Genomic DNA, 11,351 nt, shown 5'->3' on the forward strand with positions numbered 1-11,351 from the left:
TTTTTTTAAACAAGAATTTGGCATTTTGCCTGAAAACAACTATTTCAATAATCTGCAAAGTGTAAGGTTTTTTCTAGATGTAGCTGTTAATGTCTTGTTACAAATTCTAATGTTGCCCTGTTTAATGACAGTTACCACAGTACTGACCCATTTGGTGACCGCACCCTGTTTGACTGTCATTCACAGTGACAACATATGTTTTAGCCATTAGTGCTATGGATATTCCATCGGAGCATATGAATCAGAAAACTACTTCTAAAGAAAACATAACATGATCTACAAACCCAAGCCTCTGCACCTGAAATGTAGCTCCAATCGGACACACATTTTTTTTTCTTTATTCAGTACTAGATTAAGCTGTTCGGCAGTAAACATCCGACTATACAAGGTCTTATTCAAAGCTATGTGCCTTATATGCAACGCTTAACCGAGCTTGTACGGGTCAAATCTCCGATCCCTTGCTAATATTCTGACTTCCACGTTCTCCAAGTCATCTCCTGCACATTACCAGCAGTAGTACTACACAATCCATTTCTGTCACATAGGAAATGCTGTGAAAATGCAGTACTTTTCATGTTGGATAGAGCAATCATGTGGCAGTTTGCTGAGAAGCAAATGTTACATTTTGATTTCTCCTCGTTTTTTGAATAGAAAATATTCCAAATACAGCTGCATGTAAATAAGTTCCAACATTCCCGTCTCCAAGAAGCTGCTTCACAGTGACGTCACATTTTGGGGCGGTGCACGCATCCTGTGTGTAAACAATCTCCGAAGTCAGTCCTATCACATGAGCATTTTTGCGAAATGGTCCTGAGCATACCGCTCAACTGTACAGATTTTCGCAGAATGTCCAGATTTTTGACTCATATTTTTGGCCTGTTCCTCATAAAATATATAGTTTTCTGGCAAATCAGTAGGATGATCCAAGGAAGTGACGTCACTAATTAATGACATACACGAGTTTCTGACTTCAAATTCCTCAGAAAATGTTCATAGGTTCATAGGTTCATAGGTTCATACTAGGCTATCTGCCCGAGGGCATTTACAAGCCTAGCCCATCGTTTTGTGGCTTAGGCCACCCCTTTAGTATGGGGAACTATACCCATTATTTTTCTGTGCCTCTGTCGAGCAGTGACACTGAGGTAATCCCTGGGGTATATCTGCGATCTCCCATCCATTGGTCAAGATTTCTCTTGAACAAGGCCAGCGAGTGGCTCTGCGTCACATGTACCGGGATTTTGTTCCACAGCATAGGGAGTCTTTGGGTGATGAATCTATCCCTCCAGCACGTCCTATTAATAGCCGTGTCAAGGTTTAAGTCTCCCGCCCTTGTGGCTCTGATGGATCTAGATTTTTTGAGGTGAAGCATATTCATCAAATCTGGGTTTGACATGGCCTTGTATGTTAGGCAAAGGTCACCTCTGAGCAAGCGTGGCGACTGAATAGAGCTGGAGTTCTTTCAGTCGGGCAGCATAGGACAGATTCTTGAGACCCTTTATCCTTTTGGTGAGGAACTTTTGTGACCTCTCCAGCTGCTGCAAGTGTCGGGTCAGATACATTCCGAATGGGGCATTGTACTCAATCATTGGTCTGATGAGTGATGAGTAAAGGGAGACTATGACCTCCCTTGATCTAGATGAGAATCCCTTCATGATAAGGTGGGCAATGTAGAAGGTCTTCCTAACTACTTTAGCTACATGGGTGTCGAATGACAGACTACTATCAACCTGGGTCCCCAGGTCCCTGATAACTTCTTCTGTGCTCAGTGGATTGCCACCTATTTGGTAGCTAGGGGTAACCTTGTTTTTCCCGAAGGGTATGACTATGCATTTTTGGCATTTAACTTTAGGCGTGGCTCTGGCACCAGTTATCCGTTTCTGTGAGACCCTTCTGAAGGATATCTGTGTCAGATGTGTTTTCTACTATGGCCCAGTTTGCAGTCATCTGCAAACTTTGTCAGCTCATAACCCTCCTGTGTTTGCTTGTACTTGGAAAAGTAGATGCCAAACAAGAGTGGGCCAGGACTGAGCCCTGTGGGACACCACTTGTGACAGGCTTTGAGTCTGACATGGCGCCAGCAGCTCTGACCCTGTGGGTTCTGTCACTCAGCCAGTTTGCAACCCATCTTGTGATGTATGGGTTGACATTTAAGCTGATGAGTTTTTCAATGATACCGAATGGGGTATTGTATCGAAGGCCTTAGCCAGATCGAGGTAGGCTGTATGGACTGCCTTTCCCTCATCAATGGCTTTGGTGACTGTTTGAAAAAGTCAACCAAGTTTAAAAGGCATGATCTGCCTTTGACAAAGCCAAACTGGGTTGGATCCAAAGTCTGCAAATTCCCTATGTCTTTATTTATGAGGTCCATTATGATCCTCTCCATGGCTTTGCAGATAAGGCTTGTCAAGCTAATGGGCGGTAATTTCCAGGGTCGGTGGAGGCACCGCCTTTGTGAAGTGGTACCACAGTTGCAGTGCGCCACTCCTGAGTGCGTATCCAGAGGTAAGACTTTGATTAAACAGCTGTCCTAGCTGTGGGTTTAATTCCTCATTGAGTTCATGGAGCACACAGCCGGGACACCATCAGGTCCCATGGATGCTGTGTTTTTGCTTTGGAAGAGCAGTTCTCACTTGAAGCTGGAGATGTTTGGGGGCTGCAATCGTTTGGTATAGATATCTCTCCTTTTGGGGAGGGAGAAGTTTGCACTGAACCTGTCAGCCAGTATGTTGGCAATGTCTGTAGGATCAGTAATCTTCACATCATTTTGAACTAGCTCTGAGCATATCTGGGAGTTTCCTCCCAGGTTTCTAACATAGCTAAAGAAGGCCTTATGATTGTCTTTTGAGTCTTTAGCTATTTTTCTCTCGAAATTTGCTTTGGATGATTTTATGAGAGCTCTTAGTTTTTACTTATAGTGATCAAGGGTGTCTTACCTTTTAAGGATTTTGCTCTATCTTGTAGTAGCTTCCTCCTTTTGTTGTAGAGTTTGTTTATGGCTGGGGTCCACCAGACTGGATGCTTGCCTTTGGTACAAAGAGTCTTTGTTTTGCTTGGGATTGCCTTATCCATGCAGTCCTGCAGGTGCTGGTAGAAGGCATTTGTAAGTGATTCAGCGGCTTGAGTACTGTTTTCCGCCCTCTCGGGGGCCTTAAGAGAGTCCACACTAGTCTTTAGTAGTGTGAAGTCGGCTTTTGAGAAGTTCTTTACTGTGGTCTTTTTATTTCAGGTGGGGGTGGGATGAGGACCTCCAGCGAGATTAGTTTGTGGTCTGATCTCACCAGTGAGGGGTACACCTCCGGTGTTGAACATTGTGCTCCCATGTTCGTGATGATGAGATCAAGTATGTTATCTCCTCTTGTGGGGATGGTGACTAGTTGTTCCATGGCATTTGAGTTTATGAATTCCAGGAACTTTTGGGCTAGGGTGTTTGGGCTTGAGTAGTGTTCCCAGTCTATATTAGGGTAATTGAAGTCACCTAGTATGATGGTGTTTGGTGATACATTTATCCCCTCTAGTGTTTTCAGGAAGGCCATGTGAGGTTCCTGAGTTTGTGAGGGTGGCCTGTAACATGCTACAATTTGCAGAGCAGTCTTGCCTATGGTTAATTGCACCTGGATGGTCTCCGATGCATCGTCGTTGCCACCAGTCTTGAGGTGTGGGTGTCCTTAATGAATATGGATACCCCCTCCTTTCTTGGTATTGTCCAGATTTTGGGGCGGAGCATGATATGAGGTAAAACCTGATAGCGCCGGGGTGCTCTCAGGAGCCTTGAACCAGGTTTCTGTCACAGCACAGACATCGATGTTCTCCATACTGAGAAGGGCCTCGAGTCGTGCATTTTGAGATTTAGACTTCTGGCATTGAGCAGCATTACCCTTAGTTTTTTCCTTTTTGTGTTCTAGGGTGGTATGTTTAGAATTTGAGCCTTGCCTAAAAAGGCACTATGGGGTGGCAAGAGCCTTTGCCAATATCCGGAATCCCAGGGTGACAGGTGCAAGCCGTCCCTTGCGCAGCGTGGCTTGTCCAGCATGTCATCCCAGGCAGACAGACACTGGATCCCTTTTGAATGACACCAGTGTTTAAGCCAATTGTTAAAGCTGATCATCTTATCTCTGTATTGTGGCATCATTCTTGGTGAAGGTAGGATACTGCTCAAGGTCAGGGTCATACCTGTCTGGGCTACATAATCAGAGAGCTCCTCAATGTCTCTTTTCATGTAGTCCAAGGGGGTGCGTGTCAGGTCGTTTACACCAGCGTGGACAATGACTGAGTCGTATTTGTACCTGCTGTTGAGAGACCTGAGTGCTTGCGTTATGTGGCGGATTCTGGCGCCCGACAGGCAGCTTACTGTGACCTTCTCCTTACTGAGTCTGGTGGCGGGGCGTCAGTGTGTCTGACTATGGAGTCACCAATGACTAGTGTGTCTGGCATTGTGTTTGGCCTTAAGGGCTGTGACTGTTTGACACTCTGACTGTGAGGTCTATGTGTTGCAGGTGTTGTGTTCTGAGGTGGTGGTTGTTTGGGTGTCTGCTTTGGTGGCCTCTGCTGTTTTGGTAGATTTTTGATCAGAGCCTCCGAGTATGTCTTTGTGTGTTTATGTGTATGATTTGAGGTTGTAATGGTAATATGTGAGACTGGGTCTATAGTGTGTGTGGTAACCTTCTCCTCCTGACTGGTCTTGCCAGTCCTATGTTGAAAGAGCTCAGCCTCCAGTTTGGCCGTGTAGTTGCATCTCTCGCATGTATTTGTGTTTTGTGGGAGGAGGAGAGGGTTGTCTGTGTACATGAGGCAATTGTAACATTGCCTCAATATTCAGGTTCACCAGCTGAGCAGGAGAGGACACTAGCAACTGATCCCTCGACATGCTAGAAGGAATAGACAAAAAACTTTAAAAAAGATTCCGGGGCCCGTGGGTGACCGAGAAATGGGCGGCTGCCTTTTTGGGGTACTATCTATGACAAGAGTGCCGTATCAAGGTAATAAGTACTGTAGGAGCAAGTGCTACGTTTAACAGATAGAGAATAGTCTACTTGGAGTCAAGTAGAGATGATCTTTTTAATTATAGGATACGCTGATTAGATCAGTAGTATAGTTCGAGGAAGGTAGTTTTAAGGGAAAATTTGAAGAGTGGACTTTAGGTAGCCCGAATAGTTTAAACCTGCTTAACCGGCGCTGCCCTAGTGTGCAACAGTAGCAACTCCGCGCTAAAGCGTGCTTTATAGCAGGGGGCTGGATAAGACAGGAAATGACCCAAATTGGCCAACAAACCACAAGTCACTGCCCTAGGCAGCTATGCAGAAAAACTTAGCAAATAAACAGAGAAAAAATACTTAAAATCTCAAAAGTGGCTCCCTTCTTCTCTCAGCGTTTTTTCCTCTTGGAGGGTGCTTCACCAACAGCCAACAAGCCTGAAAAGACGCTCAAACCACGAGGCAACTAGGTTTTAAGAGAGGAAGATGAAGGAGTTATGGAAATGACCCCTAGTGGCCAATAAAACTACAGTTTCAAGTCAGTAACCACCTCTCCGGGGGGCAGGGAAGCTGCTCAATGTTAGTCACTCCCACTGATAAACACAGAGACCCTCCTTCAGCCCAAGCAAAATGGCCTCACAGAAACTTTCAAACAGTTCAGGAACAGCAAGCCTGTAACTGAACTTTTTTAACTCTCAGAAAAGTGGGAAAAAAGCAAGATTTTTTTTGTTTTGTTTTACAGAGATAGCAGAGGTTCACAAGTAATATCAAGTTATAACAGTGCAGTAAATGACCCCACACAAGGTGCTAGGTCAAGGACAGAAAATATGCAAGTTTTAAGAAAAAAACGATTTAAAATTAAGTGCAAACAGGAAATTCAGCAAACAGCTTTTGGTTGTGCTCTAAATACAGCTACTAATACAGAAATCAAGTTTAACAAGCCAGAAAATGCTCAAGCTAGGCAGCTATGCAGAAAAACTTAGCAAATAAACAGAGAAAAATACTTAAAATCTCAAAGTGGCTCCCTTCTTCTCTCAGCGTTTTTCCTCTTGGAGGGTGCTTCACCAACAGCCAACAAGCCTGAAAAGACGCTCAAACCACGAGGCAACTAGGTTTTAAGAGAGGAAGATGAAGGAGTTATGGAAATGACCCTAGTGGCCAATAAAACTACAGTTTCAAGTCAGTAACCACCTCTCCGGGGCAGGAAGCTGCTCAATGTTAGTCACTCCCACTGATAAACACAGAGACCCTCCTTCAGCCCAAGCAAAAATGGCCTCACAGAAACTTTCAAACAGTTCAGGAACAGCACGCCTGTAACTGCACTTTTAACTCTCAGAAAAGTGGGAAAAAAGCAAGATTTTTTTTTTTGTTTTGTTTTACAGAGATAGCAGAGGTTCACAAGTAATATCAAGTTATAACAGTGCAGTAAATGACCCCACACAAGAGTGCTAGGTCAAGGACAGAAAATATGCAAGTTTTAAGAAAAAAGCGATTTAAAATTAAGTGCAAACAGGAAATTCAGCAAACAGCTTTTGGTTGTGCTCTAAATACAGCTACTAATACAGAAATCAAGTTTAACAAGCCAGAAAATGCTCAAGCTAGGCAGCTATGCAGAAAAACTTAGCAAATAAACAGAGAAAAATACTTAAAATCTCAAAAGTGGCTCCCTTCTTCTCTCAGCGTTTTTTCCTCTTGGAGGGTGCTTCACCAACAGCCAACAAGCCTGAAAAGATGCTCAAACCACGAGCCAACTAGGTTTTAAGAGGAAGATGAAGGAGTTATGGAAATGACCCCTAGTGGCCAATAAAACTACAGTTTCAAGTCAGTAACCACCTCTCCGGGGGCAGGGAAGCTGCTCAATGTTAGTCACTCCCACTGATAAACACAGAGACGCTCCTGCAGCCCAAGCAAAAATGGCCTCACAGAAACTTTCAAACAGTTCAGGAACAGCAAGCCTGTAACTGAACTTTTTAACTCTCAGAAAAGTGGGAAAAAAGCAAGATTTTTTTGTTTTTGTTTTTTACAGAGATAGCAGAGGTTCACAAGTAATATCAAGTTATAACAGTGCAGTAAATGACCCCACACAAGAGTGCTAGGTCAAGGACAGAAAATATGCAAGTTTTAAGAAAAAAACGATTTAAAATTAAGTGCAAACAGGAAATTCAGCAAACAGCTTTTGGTTGTGCTCTAAATACAGCTACTAAAATAAACTATGTTACTCTAGCAACTTTCTAAGTTTGTAAGACCAATATTTAAAATATTCCCTATTTTTAGGCCTTTGTCCAGAATTTTTGCATTAAGAGGTTGAGAGGTACAGGCATAGCTCTCAACCTTCCATCACCAAAATGAGGAACACTAGCCATCATAATGTGGAACAAATGGGCAAAATGTGGAACACATACTAATGGCTTACTAACAACTTCAACATATGCTGATTTTACTTATAAAGAAGATATTTTAATGAATTAACATGATTAATTTCTATTTACCATGGATTTCACTTAAAACAAATGCTAACACTGAATGTGTAGCACTCTTTCAATGTGGAACTTTGAGGAACATGAACTTTTTAAGACCCCAAATGAGGTACGTTCCTCGTAATGAGGTACACTTGAGAGGTATGGGTACTGATCAAAATTATATGGTACATATGAAGACCTTAAACACTAACAAATCGAAAAGAAAGGACTGCTGCCTGATTCACACAGATATGTCACTTCACAATTACATTACACTCGTCAATAATCATATTTACACCTTTATTTATCGATCTTTAGTCTTTGTTGACTATGAAATTCCGACGAAGGCCCGAAAAGCTCCACTTTTAAGTTGCACGTCATGCCCCTTTATAATTGCAGGGTAAAATATCTGTACACGAGCTTATTTACATGATGTTTAAATATTTCTTTATATATATATTAGACATGATACGCATAAAAATGCTGATGTACATTTTCTCAGGACACTAATTACTTACTCCCAAAGGTTCCCTTCCAAGTCAGGGACCGTTTTAACAGCACAGACATTAGCAACCTTCCAAATACTACGAAGGACAAGTAAACAAGCCAGACAGCTAGACAGATATATAGCTAGAGCGATAGATATAGAAGCCTTATTTTTATCTCTAGTACCTATATTTCCTGTTCACTCTTTCAAGACTTAATTTCAGTAGAGATCCACTTGAAGACAGAACAAAATAGAAAAATTATGAGTGTACCGTATCTTGCTTGACTGGATCTTGTAAAATGCATACAATACAAGAAAAGAAGAAAACTAAAAATATTAAAAAAAAATAGATAGTAGCCGTGTAATGCAAAATTTGACAGCGATTCTAGGAATGTAGTATGTATTTTCCTTACCTGGAAGGGCTGCAAAGTGAATTTGCTGAATAGAAATCTGTGAATCGCAACCCATCAGCTGCAAGACGATCCAAATTTGGAGTGAGGGAGCTGGGATGTCCATAACATCCCAGATCTCCGAAGCCCAGGTCATCACCGAAAATCAGCACGATGTTTGGCAAAGACGAGTTCGCAGAAGACACCAGTGGATAAATTAATGAAAGGAAACCCCAGAGCTGCTGCAACATTTTAGCACAGCAGTTACGTCAAGCTGTGTTTCAAAAAGCTCAGACCAGGATTGCTGTGGTAACGGTATGATCAGTGATTTTGCTTGTTGCCTTTCAAATGGGTTGAGGACCACTTATTGTAGCCCCACAGCAGCTAAGAACACATACAGCGAACAAACAGGAATGAATGGAGCATACAAATTTCAAGGAAAACTCTTCCTGGTTCCACCCTTCAAAAACTGAACACCCACCACAAACTATATGTCACCGTTAGATCCTACCCACTAAATCAGTTTACAGTGATCATGTGCCTCTTAAATAAATGGATACGTTTGTTTACATTTTGTACAGCTCAATTTATACTATGTGTAGATTTTTACAGGGCAATTGTGATAAAACAGGTGAAACTTAGAATCAGTGTTGCTATGCTGCTGCTCCTCAAGACCTTCAACAGGCGGATGTAGAACTGCTGCTTTGCTTTTGGGCTGGTTACAGAGAGTTACTAAGCCGAGTACATAGGCTCCTTTGTTCATTGTATTTTTCACATCGCTCTAACATAAACACTTGTTGGTTCAAAAAGTGCGCCCCCATTTTTAATATGGTCATAAGTATTTTTGTTTTGTTTTCCTATGATTTACACTATTAAACTTTCCGGACGTGCTTGTCTATAGTTATGCAACTACTCCTTTTATTCTTAAGGGGGTGCGTTTATTATATGAGGTGGGCGTGCTTACTCGCAGATAGGCGGGGTTTACTGGTCTCAACACCCACCATTTTCAGCCAGCCCAGTGCTTGCGACTATTTTGTTTGTACGCATAAGAATCTGTCTTGTGCATGAGGGTCACATTATGGACGTTATATATTTGCATTAGATTTTTTTTTTTTACGAAGAATACTACACAATTATAACACCGGTTAGGATGTTCTGGGCTCTGCAGATTATGATAAATTAACGTATTGCTCCATGTTGACTTCTTAAACTTCATTTGCTGTGTAATAACTAGACTGCGCTCCTGCCCAAGTCTGATAACAGGTTCGTCTAGGGCAATGCTTTCTCTACTTCAGCAAACAAATAACAATTTATAGACCTTTATTTACCATTGTTTCGTAGCTGAGTCATTTATTTTATTAGAAGCACGTGAACAGTTTACTTTGCATAGCTCAGCCCGTGTATATCTTCATGCGGGGAGACACAAAGCTCCTGTGACTCTTCGATTTGTTACTCGCGCGAGCCTTGGTTTATGAGTGACGCAAAGAAACGAGAATTTTCGATCAATCATCACAGAGAAGGACAGATCCAGTTTAATGTTAGAGTTTGGAAGGCTAGTGTTTGTCTGGTAGTGTTTCTGAGAAGTATAAGAACATGAAGTTGTGGCCATAAAAACAACGGCACTGTATGTACTACTACAGTGCTGCACCTAAATGTTGTTGAAAGTTGTGCTTCGTGTTAATTTTCTTTTAGTTATTTAATTTTTTGTGGGGGTGACTTTGTTGGTTTGGAAGACAGCTTTTGGTAAATCCGTTGTAACCGAGCAGTGTCTTGAGGAAAACGTATACTGTTAGTACTGCGATGATTATTTTATGCATGGAATGTAGGCACCACTGTTGCTTGTAATTCAACGTTTCTAAGCTTTTAATTTATTTATTTATTTATTTTTGCTTCTGGGAAGGGAACGGGGACTAATTTAGCACTTCTATAGGTAGATGTTAGGCTAACGACGCCTAGGGCCCTTCCTGAAGGTGTTGGGCAGATTTTAAAACTTATTTTGTAGGGCCTATAACCTCAGTAACGGGGTGCGAGCGTTAGTATGGTTCTTTGTAATAGATTTGCGTAGCAGACGATGCACATTTTACAGTTCTCCATCCTTTCGTCCATTATATGCTTGAAAATGTGCAGGAAAGGACTCCGCTTCAAATAGATGGAAAGCCTTTTCCAAATGAGCAGAACCTGGTGGGTTATGACCATAGTTAAGGTGTTTCTGATGCAATTTTTTTTATTATTCAGAATGATTTATTTTGGGACGGCTGTGGCTAGATTTTCTCGGTTGAAGGGACCTGGCCCTTTCAGCCAAGGGAATCTAGCCTGCTCATAGTGAGATGGCTAGATTCTGGTGGGGAAAAGAACCGTCCTTTACACTAGTAGATTCTAGTCCCTGTGGTGTGAGCAGGCTAGATTCCCTTGCCTGCTAGTCATTAATAAACGTGAGGTAGTCAGATGTACGTATGATTGAAAGTTTTATTGGCGGTAGATTGTAGACATGGTCTTTCAGCCAGACACGGCAGAATTCTAGTGGAGAAATGGACCTAGTTCCTGGAAATAGATTCTAGCCTCTTTGGTATGCAGTGGCAGTTATGGACCTCTTTTCAAGAAGTAGCTGCACTACATTCTTTTTAAGCATAATTTCTGCTCCCCTCAACACATTACAGTGACTGAAGGACCCAGGGCAGTGACTGAAGGACCCAGGGCTTTTCAGCCAAGGGAATCTTGACGTGCTCTGTGTGAAAATGCTGGATTCTGGTGTAGGAAAGAACTGGCTTTTTGGGAATAAATTCTATCCCCTCTGGTGTACGGTGACAGGAGCTGCACTACATTCTTTTGAGTGTAATTTTTGGCCCCTTCACCACAGATTGCCATGGGCCCGGGTCCTTTCAGCCAACTGAATATAGCCTACTGTATGTATAAATGTGGAAAGGACCATCTTTTTGGGAATATTCTTACTCCTCTAGTGCACAGTGGCGGGAATGGCACTTTTTTAAGTCCTGTAGCCTGTTTTCTGGAATATCGCTAAATTCTAGTGGGGAAAATGACCTTTTTT

The 11,351-nt window shown here is 42.2% G+C and overlaps 1 protein-coding gene across 1 annotated transcript in view; it reads right to left on the minus strand.

Moving 5' to 3' along the window:
* The window catches only part of LOC122815807 (arylsulfatase A-like), a 294,200-nt gene extending 285,464 nt beyond the window's left edge, over positions 1–8,736 (minus strand). Inside the window, exon 1 of the mRNA XM_044088606.1 lies at positions 8,330–8,736. Coding sequence (XP_043944541.1) covers positions 8,330–8,556 — 227 coding nt within the window. The 5' untranslated portion in view covers positions 8,557–8,736. The remainder of the gene's footprint in view (positions 1–8,329) is intronic.
* Between the last annotated feature and the right edge of the window lie 2,615 nt (positions 8,737–11,351).

This window comes from Protopterus annectens, chromosome 11.part0 (genome assembly GCF_019279795.1).
Source record: "Protopterus annectens isolate FY-2018-M chromosome 11.part0, PAN1.0, whole genome shotgun sequence".
Taxonomy (NCBI): Eukaryota; Metazoa; Chordata; order Ceratodontiformes; family Protopteridae; genus Protopterus; species Protopterus annectens.